An 18707-nucleotide genomic window follows, 5' to 3' on the forward strand; every position below is an offset into this window, starting at 1 on the left:
AGGATAAGGAATCACCCTTTTACTAAACATGTTTTTAGAACTAGCAAATCATATTTGCTTGAGTTCCTTTCTTTATTTCGGGAAACAATTTCCTTGTAAGAACTAAGACTTAATAAAGAGAACTAAACATGAGTAGTAACTCCCGAATCTACTATCTAGGAATAAGGAATCACCCTCTTACTAAACATGTTTTTAGAACTAGCAAATCATATTTGCTTGAGTTCCTTTCTTTATTTCGGGAAACAATTTCCTTGTAAGAACTAAGACTTAATAAAGAAAACAAAACATGAGTAGTAACTCCCGAATCTACTATCCAGGAATAAGGAATCACCCTTTTTACTAAACATGTTTTTAGAACTAGCAAATCATATTTGCTTGATTCTTTTCCTTTATTTTGATGCAAACGACTTTCCTTTTGTCTTTTACTGAGGCCCTTACAGTATTTAGCCAAGCATTTTGTTTTATGGATTTCTAGATATGGTATCTGATGACTGTATTTTCTCATAAGTTGTCTCTATGTCTTCATACTTCTTGTGAATTACCACGCACAACCCAAGCTAACGGTTAGCTACTGTGTTTTCCTTAGGGACAGGAAGACAATCCTCCATTTGGGATAAACTTATATTCATCACATGAATGCAAGTTGTTTATGTTACTTTACCACTTCGCATAGTTTATCTCTAGTCAGTGTTTCAGTTTCACGTAGTGAGATTATAGGATTTGACATATTGCTGGAAATAAGTAGAATATTCATCTAATTAATTTATGTGCATGAATATCAAAACAATCAATTTTTAGGCACAATTAAATATGATGCATGATGCACATGAAAAATACATAAATCATGTTTTAATTTTAGGTGCCAACGATAATCTAATTTACCACGAATATAGTGCCGCCGTAGGGTAGGTCAAAATATAATCAAAATATCTCATATTTTCACATTTATCAACCACCGTTATTTACAAATTTGATTATATTTTCATGTGTGTAGCACATCGTTTCGGATTCTACGGACTTAACTTCGGAGTGCTGCCGTAGGGTAGGTCAAACTGGAAATACATCTTTGAATCCTATTGCTAGGAATTTAACCTTGTTATTGACCCAAAAGAACACTTTCTGTAGGGAGTGCGGAATTGGTGCCACCGCAAAGCCCCTTTCAAATCTCACGGTGTTGAACAAACGATGGAGACCAGTGGGTTGTATTGTCATACAACCCTCTCCCACTCATTATTTTGCAAATATGTATTTTATTTGAAAAGCATCTCATGGTTTTCAAATCCCGATAAACACAATTTATTTTTTGGATATGTGAAATTCCAAAATTTAACTCTTAAATTCAATTTCACATGTAACATATTTTGCAAATTAATTTTGTAAATTAAATCAATTTAATCATATTAAATCAATTTTAGCGCATGGTTCTAATTTTATTTTATTTTTCTAAAACGCTTTTATAATAAATAATAATGCGCGTGTATGCATGGCATGCTATAAAAATATGAGTAGACACACTATATCTATATGGCATGTTATATGCATGAACGTGAAGTAACCGATGCTAATTGAAGACATTGAATGGTTGAAAGTTAATTCTCATTGATTATTTATCAGTTTTAACTCATAAAAAGGTGAAGAGCCTCATGTAATTAAGACAATTGTCTTGTGATTGTCTTCATTTTGTTTTTATTATTCCTTTAGAGGTTCTTTATGTTCTTCGAGTGTTCTTTCAATTTCCTTAGATAATTTGCTTATTCAATCTGAATTATTAGTCTAAGGACGTTGGATAAGTGTTGGACGAAATTTTGCTCCAACAATTCTTATTTTATTTTATCCTTTTAAAACTCTTTTAAATAAATAAAATAAATAATAACAAATGCGCGTGTATGCATGACATATTATAAAACATATGAGTATGCACACTATCTCTATATGACATGTTATATGTATGAACATATAATATATAATTATCAACATAAAATATAAATATATGCAATCGGCTATTGAAATGGAATTTGACCGGGTCTCATGGAAAATATAATTACAACCAAATCGAATAAATAAATAATTACAATAATTATTTTCTTCCGTTACATTAATGGGTCTTTGATTCTTGAATTCTTCATTCCTCAACTTCGTTCTTTGTCTTCGGGTCGGATTTCACCACGTGCTCCTCGTTCACCAACACGCACTGACAGGATCGAAGCACGAGTGGACACGTTGGTAGGGATGGTGAATCAGCTTATCACGAGTGGTTCATCCAGCAAACAACCAACAAAGTGGGCCGGCAAATTCTCAGAGTGCTAGGAGTGGGCGTAGCCAACGTTAGAGCCAGCAGAATGAAGGTGAGGATTAATCTAATAGGAATCAACCAAGGGACTTACCCGAGCCGCAGGAACCACGTGAGGCACCTAGGCGTCGAAATACTTTGTCACGGATTGGGAGTCATCATGATGTAACTGAAAGAACTAGGACATCGGTGTTTGACAGGATAGAAGCTAACCGTAATAGCGAAGAAGTTGATAGTACCTGGACACCTGGGTCTGATGATTTCACCACTTCTGATTTGTGGGATCGACTTAACGCACGACAGAATGTACAAGCAATTGTACCTATGCCCTCAAACAACCAGGCAACTCAAAACAGGAGTAGGAGGAGAGCCGAAATACCACAATCTTCTCAGAGCCAAGTAAATAGGGCGAATCAGAACCAGAACCAACATGATAATCAAGGGGGCATGAGTTAATCCAACAGGAGCATCCATGAGGAACAACTCGAGCAGCAGCTCGAAATGATGTGAAGGCAAATGGATGACATAGAAGTCAACAGGAATTTTCCGGAAGATGTAAGAGACTTGTTAGATGAAACAGAGCCGCCATTCACCGAGGACATCATGGCAGAGGAATTCCCTGTTGATTTCAAGATGATTCCCATCAAGCAGTTTGATAGGAAAGAGAATCCAATAGGACATATACATGGATATAGCACATGGATGCGAATTCGGGGGAGCCACACGAGCTTAGATATGCCAAGCATTTTCTTTGACGCTTACTAGGCCGACGCTTAAATGGTTCCAACAATTAGAGCCAAGGTCAATTAGTTCATTTAACCAGCTGAAATAACAATTTGTAGGATGATTTGTGATAGCAAAAACTTACAAGAAAGATAAGCTTTATCGGTTATCCCTTAAACAAGGAGCTAATGAATCGTTAAAAGTAGGATACACTGATAGTGATGCCGTGGCCGTAATTCGGGAAAGGCTTCAGGAATGTGACATGCTGAAGTCAATTTACAAAAAACAACCAAAAACCTTCACCGATCTCGTCATCTGAACTCAGAAGTTCGTTAGCGCTGGAGAATACATGCGCAATCGGAAAGGACAATCTCAAATGGATCAATCAAAAAATGATGGAAAGGGGAAGATAAAAGAAGGATCTAAAGGAGGAGAAGCAAAAAAGCAGAAGTCAGAGGCATAATAGGACATGAACAAATCTAAGACTGCCATGACGTAAAAGTTCCAAGCTTACGCTCCACTAGATACGACAAGGGCCTACACACCCTTGAATACGACAGTGGCACAAATTTTAATGTAGATTCAACATCAGAATTTGTTGACTCCTCCAGCTCCTATGAAGGGAGATCTTAACAAGAGGGATAAAAGTAAATATTGTTACTTCCATAAGGACCATGACCATGACACCTCAAGTTGCTTTCAATTAAAATGGCAGATTAAGGCACTCATTCAACAAGGCTAGTTGCAAGAGTTTGTGGATAGAGTGATAGTAGAGAGAACCATTGCACTCCCGACAACAATGCAAAAATAAGTAGCGGTCACACAGGGAACGAATACAACAGTTGGGAATAATTCTTCGTTGAATGAGGTCAGGATAATTTTTGGGGGACCAGAAACTGGTGATTCCATGCGGGCTCGGAACCTGTATGCTCGAGAAGCTAAAGGTCTTGATTGTGGCCAATTTGTAAATATGACGGAACATATCGCAAAATTTGCAAAGATGGAGAACATCGCCATAACCTTCACAGAGGAGGAGGCAAGAAAGTTGCTTCTTCCACATAACGATGCCATAGTTGTGTCTTTACAAGTGGCAAATAGCTTAGTCCACCAAATTTTGATCGATAATGGGAGTTCAGCGAATATACTATTCAAGGATGCTTTAACCAAGATCAACTTAGGTGGAGCAAAGTTAACACCCATGAACACCCCACTCTAAGATTTTACTAGAGCATGCATCCATACTGAAGGAATGATAACACTCCCAGTTACCATGGGAGAATGGGACATAAAGGTGACAAGAATGGTAAATTTTTTGGTTGTGGATCAACCATCTGCTTACAATGTTATCATAGGGCGACTGACTTTGAATGCCATGAGAGCAATAACATCAACATACCGTCTCATGTTGAAATTTCTGACAGAAAATGGCGTTGGAGTAGTGCTTGGCAATCAACAAGAGGCTCGCATTTGCTATGTAAAAGCGACCAATGGTAAATATGAATTAAAGGGGAAGGAAATAGTCTCTACAATATACCAGATAGACTGAGATTTACTAGTAGGTTTGCTTGGAGAATTGAGTGACATACAAAATTTTGGAGAACTCGACCCACATGAAGAATGTGTGAAACGTGGGGAGACGGTAGAAGAATTGGTGTTGATTCCATTAGATGAATCTCAACCTAAGAGGGTAGTGCAGATAGACTCTAAGTTATCATCACCTTTACGTGAACAGCTGATAGCTTTTCTTCCGGAATACAAGGATGTCTTTGCATGGTCCCATGAGGACATGCCAGGAATTGACCCAAGTGTTATAGTACACCGGCTTAATGTGGACTCGTCTTATAAGCTAAAAGTTCAAAAGTGACGATCCTTCAATCCAGAACGCTACATAGCGATTAATGAAGAGGTGGAGAAGTTGCTTGAAGCAGAGACAATTAAAGAGGCGCACTACCCAGAATGGATAGCAAATGTGGTATTAGTCAAGAAAGCAAATGGAAAGTGGAGGGTTTGCATTGATTATACGGATTTGAATAAGGCATGTCCAAAAGATTGCATTTCACTTCCACGGATTGACCAGCTCGTGGACGCTACAGCGGGGTATGAGTTACTCAGCTTTATGGACGCATATTCTGAGTATAACCAAATATACATGCATGGGCCTGATCAAATCAAAACTACTTTTACAACGGACAAAGTTCTTTTCTGTTACAGAAGGATGCCCTTTGGATTGAAAAATGCTGGGGCAACATATCAAAGATTGGTGAACAAGATGTTCACAGAAAGGATATGAAAGAATATGGAAGTGTATGTAGATGATATGCTTGTCAAGAGTTTGAAGGCAACAGACCATGTGCAGGATTTAAAGGAAGCCTTTGATATTCTTTGGAAGTACCAAATGAAATTGAACCTAACTAAGTGCGCCTTTGGTGTGGAGTCGGGTAAATTTCTTGGTTTCATGGTAAACCACCGTGGAATCGAGGCTAATCCTGCAAAGATCAAAACAGTGCTACAAATTAAATCCCCTCACTCAACGAAAGAAGTTTAACGATTAACTGGAATGGTAGCTGCACTCAACAAGTTCGTTGCTCGCGCAACTGATAAATGTCAACCATTCTTTCAAGCTATCAAGAAGGGAAAAGATTTTGTGTGGGACAAAAAATGTGAAAAAGCATTCAATGACCTTAAGGCATATTTGGGTGAGCCTCCGCTCCTTACAAAGCCGAAGATCAATGAAGAACTCTATCTCTATCTTGCAGTGTCTAAGCATGCAGTTAGTGCAGTATTGATTCGGGAAGAAGAAAGAGTGCAATGGCCGATTTACTATGTTAGCAAAGCCTTGCTAGACGCGGAAACTAGTTATCCTGAAATGGAAAAGTTAGCCTTATCATTAATCATGGCTTCACGAAAGCTATGACCATACTTTCAATCTCATCCGGTAATAGTCTTAACGAATCATCCCTTGAGGTAAGTCCTTCAAAAGCCAGACATGTCTGGGTGATTAACAAAGTGGTCAATTGAGTTGGGGGAGTTTGAAGTGAGATACAAACCAAGGATGGCCATTAAAGGACAAGCATTAGCAGATTTTATAGCAGAGTTCTCCTATCCAATAGTGGCGGAAGACAAAAAAGTCACGATTTCGGTTCCGCAAGGTAAAATTCCAGAAGATCCGCAATCAAGTCAAGCCTCAGTTCTCAAAAAACCATTTGGCCCGGTGTGGCGGTTGTATGTGGATGAAGCATCAAATGTTAATGGGTGTGGGATAGGGCTGATTCTTATAAGCCCAAAAAATGATAAGATTTGATATGCCTTGGGGTTTGCTTTCAAAGTTTCCAACAATGAAGCTGAATATGAGGCGTTACTTGCAGGACTAAGGCTAGCTTAAAAATTGCAGATTGAAAATTTAAAGATATATAGCGATTCCAGTTGATAGTGAACCAAGTTCGAGAAGAATGTCAAGCAAAAGGGGAGAACATGGCTTTGTATTTGCAAAAAGTGAAAGATCAACTTGAGAAATTCAAGTGGCATGAGTTAGAGCAAGTACTCTGAGCCACGAATATGGAAGCAGATTGTCTTGCTCGCATGGCATCGGGAATGGATGAGGATCAACTTAGGAATGTGCCAATTGAAGTCCTCGAGCAATCAAGTATAGCTAAGAATGTCGAAGGCTGTACATTAAGCCCCAAAGATGCAAGTTCATGGATCACTCCAATATTTCTCTACTTGTCAACAGGAGAATTACCCACAGAGAAAAATGAGGCGAGAAGGCTTAGGTACCTTGCTAATCAATTTCTAATTATCAATGGAAAGTTGTACAAGCGAGGTTATTCTTTGCCTTACCTTAGGTGTTTAAATAATGATGAAGCCAATTACGTGATGAGGGAAATTCATGAAGGAATTTGCGGGAATCACTCGGGCGGAAGATCGCTATCACAAAAGGCACTTCGCCAAGGATATTTTTGGCCTACCATGCTAAAAGATGCGATGGAGTTAGTCAAAGTTTGTGATAAGTGTCAACATATTCACATATCCCAAGGCAATCGGGAGAACCTTTAACCTCTGTTTCAAGCCTATGGCCATTTGCTATGTGGGGAATTGACATCATTGGACCACTCCCACTCGCCAATGGAAGATATAAGTATGCAATCGTCATAATTGTCTACTTTACCAAATGGTTGGAGGCTCAAGAATTGCCGCGAATCACCAAAGCAAATGTAACCAACTTCATTTGGAAATCGGTCATCTGTAGATTTGGAATACCTCATTCGATCATCACTGATAATGTTCACCAATTCGATAATGAAGAATTAAAGAGCATATGTAGACAAATGGGGATCCAAAAGAGCTACTCTTCTCTTGAGCATCCGCAAGCCAATGGTCTAGTTGAGGCTGTGAATAAAACTATAAAGGAGAATCTGAAAAAGAAGTTGGAGGGTTTGAAAAGTGCATGGGCAGAGGAGCTACCACTAGTGTTATGAGCTTATCGCACCATAAGTAGAACCTCTACTGGTGAGACACCATTTTCCATGACGTATGGAGTAGAGTCAGTGATCCTGATGGAGGTTAGAATGCCCACATATCGAGTCGAAGCCTATGAAAAAGATCAGAATAATGGGGAGCTTTGCACTGATCTTGATCTTGTGGAAGAAAAGAGAGAACAAGCAACCATCCATGCAGCCGTATACCAACAGGCGACGGCTCGGTACTACAACACAAGGGTTAAAGAATAGAAATTGAAGGAAGGTGATTTGGTTCTTAAGAAAGTTAATCAAAGCACAAAGAAGTCAAGTGATGGTGTACTTGGGCCAAATTGGGAGGGGCCATATAAGGTTATCAAGGCCATTTGCCCTGGAACATATCAGCTTGAGGATAAATGGGGCAAGGTGTTGACTCACCCTTGGAATGTTGAACACCTTAGGAAGTATTATCAATAGTTAAGAAGTTTGAAGTTTAGTGTGTGTTTGTACTTCGATGTGACACCAAGTTTGTTAGGCGAAACATATTATTACTAAATAAAGTCGAAGTGTTTGCTAATTTCTTCTTTTAATATTTTCTTTCTCATTTTGTTCAATATGACAAAGAAAATGGGGGGATAGAAGTGTATCAATTCAAAAAAAAAAGAGGAAAAGAAAAACCTGACCCCAAGTGGGCTTAGGAAAATAAAAAAAAAAGATAGCTTTGGCTCACAAAAAAAAAAAAAAAACCCGACCCAAGTGGGCATGGGAAAATCCTAAGCCGAGGGAGAAACTTGTCTAAAGGAAAAACCTAACCCTAGGTGGGCACGGGATAACTCTAAACAAAAAAAAAAATATATATATATATATATATTAGCTAGTCTACATTAATAAAATGTAGCAATTGCAAATAAAAATAAAAAACTATTATGTTGCAGGAAAGATAATAAAAGAACAAGTTTCAATAAAGAAAAAAGTGCTAATTAACCAGGCCCAAGTACACAAGAGCAAGCATGAAGAATAGAGTGTAGAGTAAAAAAAAAAGCTTCTAGGTGTTGCTTGGTGGATCGATACTTGGAGGATCGCTACTTGGTGATTTTTCTAAATCCTTCATATGTTCAATCATCTCATCATCAGGGTTGAAGTCATTTGGTGTAGGTGCCGAAGGAGTCTGAACAACGTGAGAACTACTAAGAGGATCAAATGAGAGATTAAGGTCAAGGTCTTTGTTATAGAAAATGATTGCCTTCTTGGCTTCTTCGTAGTCTTTCCAGAACTCATCTTCAGCAAGGTCGACTTTATCAGCCTCGTACTTGGCATGGCAGAGCTCCAAATCCTTCTTCACTCGCTCGAGTTCCCTTAGAGACATATCAAGAGCAGCTTTAGTCTCCACAAGAGTCTTCCTATCATTTTCAGAGGAGGTTAGAAGAGCATTGTATTTAGCTTTCCAACCATCTAAGATGCTTTCTGTCTGCGCAACCAATTTCTCAAATTGAAGTAATTTCTCTTGAGTCGCCTTTAGACTGTCCTGTGATTCCTTTAATTTTGGTGTAATTACTTTTACAAAAAAGAGGGTTAAACAAATTGGCTTAGGAAAGTCTAAGCACAATTTGGGCTCGGAAAATCCCAACATTAAAAAAGAAGGAGAGAGATAAAGCTAAGCCCAATTTGGGTTCAGGAAATTTCAATGAAGAAAAAGAGGGGGTTTACTTCAGTAATCTGGCGCTCGATTGAATTAGCCAAGTTGAGGGCTTCTCATTTTTTAGCTCTGTCAATATGATCGCGAGGCACAAATTTCTTCATCTTTTTCAACATTGGAACATGGCAAGGGTGGATGGACAAGCGGACCAACCCATCAGTTACAACATCTAAAGTGGAAGTATTTTTGGAGGTTTGGCCAGGTTCTTGACTTGAAGACTTTTTTGCTAGTCTTGAAGGAGGAAGTGGATCATTTGGTGCACGAGAGTCAATATTCAATGAAGTTGATACATTAAGGCCAATAGGTGGAACGTTAAAGGAGGACTTTTGCTTCTTCATCCGTTCCTTGAAAATCTCAGGATCAAAGGTTGATTGGCTGGGGGGCCTCGTGGGTCTAGACGCCAAGCGAGATTCTAAGTCCCTGGGAAAATGTCTAGACACGTGGTGCTCATGTGAGCGAGAGCCATCACCACGATGCTCAGAAGGAAGTCCAGAATCACGTTTGCTAGCCATATTTGTAAAAAAAAGGTATAAAAAATCAATAAAAAAATATATATGTATAACAGGCGTAAAAAGAAGTCATGTGGGAGTGCCGATAAAGTTATACCTATTTTGTCAAAGATAGCGGGGTTAGCAGGTTGACAAATGTCAGAAATAGGGTCATTCAAAAATAATTCCATGTCATTCAGAGAACAAGATGGATCAAGCAATGGCCCGGTACCACTCAAAGATTCCTCTAAGGTAGTCGCGTCAGACATACCATTAAACAACACATCTGGATCAAAAGTTTGCGTTGGAGAAGGAGATAAAGTTCTCGCGTCACATAGCTAATGGACATCTAACGTTTCTTTAGAAAGAAGATACTTCGTGTTTCTGATTGCCTTGTCAGCTTTTTTCGCAAAGCTAATCTTGTCAAGTGCGTCTTGAGAAAGGATGACCTTGTTAGGCTTAGGAGGAATCACGTTTGGGTTGAGGTCCCAATTTCCAAAAATTATGAACCAAGAAGATCTTACTAACCAATCCATTTCGAGTACCATGTTGATAACTCTAAGAAATTAGAGTTATCCAATGATTTTATAGCTCAAAATTGCATGACCAAGAGTGATTTTTCTAGTTTATGGTGTGTTTTAATTTAGATTTGTAGAGTTTACACTTACTTTGGCTTAATTTCATACTAGTGCTCCTCTTGAAGTGAAAGTTGGTAATTTTAAAGTAAAATGAGGTGAAAAATTGACTAAGGTTGTGTGTGCACTGTGCAGGAAATTTCTGGGCTAAATGCTGCGGCATTGTGGGCAGCATTCTGGGAATAGCTGGCATATGTCTGATGACAGCACACTAGCTGGAGAAAGCAGACAAAAAGGAATCCGTGTGAGCTGGTTGAGTAGGTGTCATTGTGGTCCACTGTGCACATCATCAAGTGACACCTCAGCCCTATTGTTGCCGTAGAGAGGAAATGCTTTCTGAACAAAAAAGGGGCAGCCGCCAGTTCAAAAAAAAAGAGAGAAAAAGAGGAGAGAGAGGAAATAGAAAAAGAGGTATTCTGGGGCTGGACACACAGAGGAAATACAGAGAGCATCCCTCTCCAGAAAACATAGAGTACCTATCTCCAGAAAAGAGAATATAGAGACGTGAGAGAAGGGAAGAAGGCAGGAGGTTGAAGGAAGCAAGGCCGGACAAAGAGGAATCCCAAATCCAGCTGAAATTCTTTCTTCTTTCTGTTAGCTTAATTCTCTTTTGGTATTTAGTTACTAATTTAGCCATGGCTTATTCTGGAGCTTTGAATTCTGTAAATCTCATTATGAACTAATTTGTTTTAGCTAGGTTTGCTAATGGAACTAAGATTGCAAGGTTGACAATGTGTTTCTGAGGTGTTATTAATTTGCTATTCCGGTTCATTCATGTGTATTAATGCCTATTTCTATTCTTGACTGGCCATCAATTTTAGGATACAAGATTAAGATTAATACTGGAAGGGTTAGTTTTAATCGGATCTAACATGAGTGATGCTTGTTCAATAACCTCGCTTAGTTGTTGATTAGTGGATGGGATAGGAATATATTATTCACCTTGCATAACTTAAAGAAACCTGAGTTTAAATCTGCATTCTGGAAGCTGGATTCACATAGGAATATGCTGAAAATAGTTTAAGGAACCTTAGTCATAATTAATTCGGAAGAATTTTATGCAATAACGGAGTTTCTGTTAACAGGGGTAATGAATGCTGCAGCATTCTAGGTAACATTTTAGTCAGACTTGCAATTGAGGGGAAGTTAGCAGACCTAGCTCATTTTCACCATTGAATTACAGCCCATAATTACATTCTTGTTATTGTTATAAAAATATATAAAAACAATCCTAGAAGCTAATCAATATTAGTATTTAACGAAAGCTAAACACAATCCTCGTGGGATCGATATCCGTACTCTTGTACACTTTATTACTTGTGCGATTCGTATACTTGCGAGTTTTCACGCAACACATGTCAAACAGACTCATCGGAAGGATTATCAGGTCAACTCTCAATCGCTCACCTCCAATCGTGATTTCACACGATCTACACACACTAATTACCTCTACACATCCCAGTGGGGAGTTCAACATCATCGGGGTTTCTAAGTTCTCAGACTTCAGTTTCAAAGTTTGTACGAAAGAACTTGATATGAAAGAATGGGTAGTGCCAGTATCAAACAATACATGTGCTAGAGAATGAGAGATAAGAATCATACCTTCAACCACCGTGTTGCTGGCTTGTCCTCCAAAACTGCCTCCTGTCAGGATGTAAGCTTGTCCCTATGCTTTTTCCTTTCCTTTATCACCAATGTTAGGCCATTGTGTCCCTGGCCTATATTGTTACGGCGGAGGTATCTGCACTGGTCCTGACGTTTGAGGCCGAAACTATGGGTATTGAGGCAGACGGTAGGTTGGCACATGAGGGTATGACATTGGCATTGGCAGTTGTGGCTGATAAGGCGGCACAAACTGCGGTGGTCTTTCTTGACCGTAAAAGGCCTCACTCTGAGATTGCTGAGTCGGCTACTAATTTCGCTTTGGACAGTTCCTCCTAATGTGGCCAACTTGCCCACAATGATGGCACTTGGGTCTATAAGGACCACTTCTGTCACTTCCAGAGGAACTACTGCCACCACTGATCATCTCTCCACTAATCTATCCTTGATTGCAGTTTCTTTTACCACTCCGCCAGAAGCAGAGAGTCCACCAAAAGCATAAACTCGACCAGTTGCGTCCTTACTTTGCTAATAGGCTAAGTTATCCTGTTCCACGCTTATAGCAGCAGCCACCAGGTCTCGGAAATTTTGGATCCTTAGAGCCACTAAGGGTCTCCTTACATAATTCTTAAGACCCTTCTCGAATTTAAGACACCTTAGGTGTTTGGACTCCACCAGAGATGGTGCAAACCGGGACAGATCGTTGAATTTAGCCTCATACTCACTCACGGACATGTCGCCCTGTAACAAAGACATAAACTCTATTGCCTTTTCATCCCTATAGCTTTGAGGGAAGTATTGTTCATTGAAGAGAACTTTAAACTGCTCCCAAGTCATTCCCGTGACATTAAGCCTTCTCCTCACCTGTTTCCACCAATTACTCGCTTGACCTTCCATCTTATACACCACGAATTCTACCCAATATTCTTTCGGCACTCTTATAGTGTTCAAGTGCTTAACTATGGAGTCAAACCAATATTCTGCTTCCTGGGGTCCTCCCTCACTATTGAATATGGGGATAGGTGCACGTCTAAACTCACGGAAGTAACTATGCTTCCTATCCTTGGTCGGTCGCTCATTCTGAGCTCGAGTGGCCATGTCTTGGAAAGCAGCATACATGGCATCCATGAACTCTTGATTCTGTGGTGCCAGTTGGTTAACAGATCTACGACGCGGCGACATCTCCTTTTACTAAAAAGAAACTAGACTGTTTAGTGGATTCCTGATGTCACACATGTATGTACAATCCTGTGGTTTCTTAACCTAAGGCTCTGATACCACTCTGTCACGCCCCGAAGCCAGGGTCTGTGACGTGGAGGCTCGATTACGGGTTAAACGCGATTGAGATTAAAATATTAAAAAAATTCCCAAACGAGCCCCACATTTCACTGAAAATAAATTACTGAATACAAGAGGTTTATAACTAAGCCTCTAACACCGTTCAGGGCTTCACCCACAGGATATGTAGTATTGTACATACATGAACATGTCAACAACATTACAGACCTCAACCATAGTCTAGAAATCCAAATATTAGAGTTTACAGAATTTACAATTCTTACATTTGTACACAGGAAGGATGATTACAATCCTCACCAAATCCGGTGGTAGCAATCTACTCAGCTACTCCGCAGTGCTTCTAGAGTCTCCTAGGAGGGGTTGATATTTATAAAACAATAAAACGTGAGCAAAATGCCCAGTAGGATATATTTTGAAATAACTTTGTAAATACGTAAATAAATGAGTAAACAAGTAAATAAACAAATAAATGAATAAATATGACATTCAGTTCCAACACAACAGTCGGAACCTCACATCCTTTTTCTCAAAGGAAATATAACTGAAAATCTATGCATTACAAGCATCAGCAAGTAATTTATGTTATGATAAATTACTTACACAACCACATGCATAAGCCATATCACCCTGGGCCGGGTTTCGGGTCCTACCCCCAAGGATGCTCTCTCCACATCCTATCTAGACCATCAGTCGGTTTACCGATTTGCAAGATCTCTTGTCTTAAGAAATCATTCATTAAACTTTATGAAACAGTTTATTATACTCCCCAGAACTACAACAAGCCATGGGGGTTAAATTTTTTTTTCTTTCGCAAACATGCCCTTTCTTTAAAACATTTGCAAGGCCAAAATTCTTTTGAAAACAAGCTCACAAAGGAAAGGGTAAGAAATCCTACCTCGTAAATATCAAACCGGTGGCTAGCGTTACTCTATTCTAGCTTTCGCTTCCTCAATCCCCTCAATCCGAGTCCTCAGCTAGCACTGATACAAAACAACGCTTTAGGATTCAATTCACATTCCTAAAGCAATTTCAATCTCAATTATACCTTTTGATTTCCTATTAGTGTGCCTTAATCCAATTACCAGTTTCACAAACCATTTCATGTTTCAAATCATCATTTTAAGGGTTTTCAATCTTAAAACATGGATTAAAGAAGCTAATCCATTCACTCTAGGTCCCTAAATGAAGCTAAATTAGGTTTTCCTCGAAAACCGATGTCAAAACAGCATTTTCAGGCAAAACAGGGTCAAACCCTGTGTACACCGGTCGACCGGAAACAGAGCAGTGCAACACCACCGGTCAACCAGTGGTGTGCAATTCGACCGGTGGAATCAGTACAGTCCGGTCGACCGCGTAGGTCGACCGGTCCGGTCGACCGCATAGGTCGACCTGTGAAGAATAGCAGGGCTAGAAAAACCCACGGAATCAGTCCAAAAAACCTGCAATTTCGGTTCCAAATCAAAATATCTCAAAGAAAAATCACTAGATCCGGGTTCTAAGTACTGAATCAAGTCCAAAGAACTTAAGATCTCCAATTTCTACCATGGTTTTACTTAAAATCCATCAAAATCCATTTCGAACCAAAAATAAGTTTTTAAATATGAAAAACTTGGGATTCAAGAGAGGTTTCAGAAATCTTACGTCAAATCCTTCTCTTGACGTTGAAAACTTCTTGAAATTTTCCTTCGATTCGAAATCCGGTTTGATTCGGTGAAGATTTTGAACGAGAGAGAGAGAGAGAGAGTGAGAGTGAGAGAGAGAGTTCTCGGAAGGAAAGGAAAGGAAGGAAAAGAAAGAAAAGAAAAGGAAAAAGAAAAGAAAAATATGTGTCCAAGTATTTAAAATAACAGTCCAGAAAATGTGCCAACACACACACCTCTGGGGTAAAAATAAAATTACTGAAAATATTTAAATACCTTAGAATTATTTAAATTTACACGTCAGAAACATTTATTAATCAATAATCAATTAATTAAGCCATATTAGGCATACTAATAAATCTTAATTACCTTAATTAATCTCGTTTAATTCTTCGGGGCGTTACAACTCCCAACAACGGAGTACGTTGCTTGCTTGTGCTTCACTGAACGCTTTTCTAATGAGCAAGAGTGAACACCATTATACTTGCGGATTACAAACATGTTTGATAGTCTCAATTTACAGGCCCGGATACGCAACACATACTCAGATCCACACACTCTACCACAAGCACGTCTTTATTTGATTTTGTTGTTCGAAACTCAAACTTCCCCTTTAAAGCAATTAAATGCAACTTTTCCTTCAAATCATTCTCACTTGTAAAGTACTGACCAACTTCTAAATTAGATCCGTCACTGAAGGTAGATCCATGAGATGATCCAAACTCAGTCTGGTCGATACAAACTAAAGGACCAACAACTTCTACTTAATTTAAAATGGCAAGTGGTTGTGGCTCTAGCTGTGGCTGTGACTCTGGTTGTGGTTGTGACTGTGGTAGAATATCATTACGAGCCGAAAACTCATATGTTGTTATAATACCCATAAAATTACGATAAAAAAAATCGTCATGCAAAGGATTTCTCCTAATTTTGACTCCATCAATATATTCTTCTGGATTCATAAACTTCTCATCCACTATCACATGTAGCGGTACCTCGTAGGCTATATCCCTGAAAAATAACAAATCATCATTGTATTTTATTACAACAAGCAACGATTTCTGTTTCAAATTCGGTACCCATGATAACTGGAAGGAATGTTTTGGTCCATCAATTCCACATTTTCAACAAATCTTATCAACGAAGGTTTCGAGAGTATCATTCTCATCCATATATACGCCAATCAAATTACAGTCTGTATGCCACACCTAACAACTTTCATTCTCCTCCAATTTTCCTCCAATGTAAAAAAAAATCCTCCACCGAGGCATTATTTAGATTGTAAAACTACAAAAATTTAATCAAGATAATAATATGCCATTAAACCAAACCAAAGATACCACGAGCAAACCAAGAACATACCATATAATAAGAACAGATCAAGAACAGAACATATAATGAGAACATACCATAAAAAAGTGTTCCTACAAAATAAAAAAAAGGCAAAAAAATCATCAATTTATAAAAATGTATAATTAAACATGATATAAAATAAGACCAGACTGCTCAGAATAACCATACCAAGAACCGAATGACTAGACCAAGAACAGACTAAGAACAGACCAACAACATACCAACAACATACCATATAATAAGAACAGACTAAGAACAAATTAAGAATTGACTGTGCAATAAGAACATATCAAGAACCGACCGTGCAATAAGAACAGACCAAGAACAAACCACAAACCGACCATGTATAAGAACATACCAAGAACAGACCAAGAACAGACCATGTTATAAGAACAGACTAAGAACAGACCAAGAACAAACCACAAACCGACCATGTATAAGAACATACCAAGAACAGACCAAGAACAGACCATGTTATAAGAACAGACTAAGAACAGACCAAGAACAAACTAAGAACAGACCAAGAGCAAACCTTTTTTTTTTTCTAAACCCAGCAGATATTCATCATATCAGACAATGTAAACCGGTCTTTTACCATGTAAAATTACTATTTTAATGGGTTTTTAACATTTTTCACTACATTCCCATCTTAAAAATGAATAACAATAAAAAACACCATGAGAGATATAGGGAAAAAAAAAAAGACTTACTTAGTAGCTCTTCTTCAAACTTCATTTTGGATTAGAAAAAAACATTAAATTAGCAAGATAATAATGTTAATGAGGTTGTGCGATGACGAGAACTTGAGAAGAGAAGAGAAGAAATAAAAGGCGGCTGGGAGAAGAAAATGGCGTGAAATGGAAGAGAAAGAGGAGAAAAAACTCTTTAAAACATAATTGATAACGTAAAATAACTGATGTGGCATATTTAGGGCTCGTTCAGTTCGTTAATTCGAGTTTTTAATTCGAGTTGATATGTGACTTTATGTGAGAGCTTTTTACTATAGTAAAAAAGTTAGATGTGACTGTTTCTGAGAGCTTTTTACTGTAGCAAAACTCGAATTCTAAACTCAAATAAGTGAAATGAACAAGGCCTTACTTATTTTTTTTTTTTTATAATTTATTTACTTAAACACACTTTTTACTTAATTTACCCGTACTTTGGGGGCTAAATCAGAGAACAAGCAAGCGAATCAGATTAAAGCCACGCCAATTTTCTCGCACTTTCTCCCACTTTCTCGGCAAATTTTCCCTCATGGCGTTGCCCTCGATGCTCGCGTCGCTGAAGTACTCCGACAGCCTGAGGGTGGTGGGGATCTCGATTTGCACCGCCGTCGTCTGCGAGGCCATCTCGTGGCTCCTCATCTATCGCACCAACTCCTACAAATCCCTCCGATCCTCCATTGACAAGGCCGCCAAGAAGCTCGAGACCATGAAGACCGACTCGGCCAAGATCGCCGCCAAGAAGTCCAAGACCAAGAAGATCGACCGCGTCGAGACCAGCCTCAAGGAATCCAGCCGCGATCTCTCCCTCTTTAAGTTCAAGTCCGGCGCCGTCGTCGCCCTCGTCCTCTTCGTCGTCTTCGGACTCCTCAATTCGCTCTTCGAAGGCAAAGTCGTCGCCAAATTGCCGTTTAAGCCGTTCGGATTGGTGATGAAGATGAGCCACCGAGGTTTGCAAGGCAACGATCCGACCGACTGTTCCATGGCGTTCTTGTACTTCCTCTGCTCGATTAGCATTCGGACTAATCTGCAGAAGTTTCTAGGGTTTTCGCCGCCGAGAGGTGCCAGCGCTGGATTGTTCCCCATGCCCGATCCGAAGACCAGTTGATCGGATTCACAGATTAGGTTACTTTTCTTCTTTTTAGTATTTGAATTACCGAATATTACTTTTGGAATCTCCAATTAAGTGCTTTTTTATGAAGTTAAAATTGGTTTCTTTTCTCTTACGAAAATAGGAACACTTTTTGTTTCATTGAATTTGTATGAATTTCTTGCTAATTAGGCCTTTTTGTTCAAGTGATTTAGCTGAATTGGTTAATTTCCAGGTTTTTGTTTATGTTATGAGAAGAATTTACAGTTAATTGTTTGATAATTGCCTTTGTGATGCTCATCAATTTGTGTGCAATATAATGTCTTAATATTGGTTATTGATTAGAAAAGATGTAACTGGCATTTGTTATCTCAATGTGTCTCAATTCGTATTTATGTTAATCTAATTGAATCAAGATTTGAATTGGCATTACAATTCCTTTTCACATGTTTGAATAGAAAATTTGCACTGAAATTTAAAATTTTTGTAAGAGAAAACATTGAAGTAAAATGGTTGAGCCTATGAAATCTTCTGCTTCACGGATTTTTCTTTGAAGTGTTCAAATTGAAACAACTTTATGACGTTAAATTCCGAGGGTCAGAAGCTCCTTAGTTCAGCATGTGTGATTGCTGAACCATGTCAAAATCGCAAAGAGTGTCCTCTAAGTTGGATGGTTGTTTACTTGTCTAGGACCTTTAGGTTTGTACAACTAAAATTT

General features: G+C 38.8%; 1 protein-coding gene and 1 pseudogene across 1 annotated transcript; one reads left to right on the forward strand and one right to left on the reverse strand.

Moving 5' to 3' along the window:
* Positions 1 to 12416: 12416 nt before the first annotated feature.
* On the reverse strand, positions 12417 to 13070 carry LOC112092721. Its single transcript, XM_024169591.1, has one exon. The coding sequence runs from the start codon at positions 13068 to 13070 to the stop codon at positions 12417 to 12419; it is 654 nt and encodes a 217-aa protein (XP_024025359.1).
* A 4278-nt stretch (positions 13071 to 17348) lies between these two features.
* Positions 17349 to 18178, forward strand: LOC21401020 (annotated as a pseudogene).
* The last annotated feature ends 529 nt before the right edge of the window (positions 18179 to 18707 follow it).

The sequence above is a fragment of the Morus notabilis genome, unplaced genomic scaffold (assembly GCF_000414095.1).
Source record: "Morus notabilis unplaced genomic scaffold, ASM41409v2 Scaffold989, whole genome shotgun sequence".
In the NCBI taxonomy this organism is placed as follows: domain Eukaryota; kingdom Viridiplantae; phylum Streptophyta; class Magnoliopsida; order Rosales; family Moraceae; genus Morus; species Morus notabilis.

Excerpts from the sequence above, each read along its gene's own strand:
- LOC112092721 (XM_024169591.1), bottom strand. The coding sequence starts at position 13,070 with ATGTCGCCGCGTCGTAGATCTGTTAACCAACTGGCACCACAGAATCAA.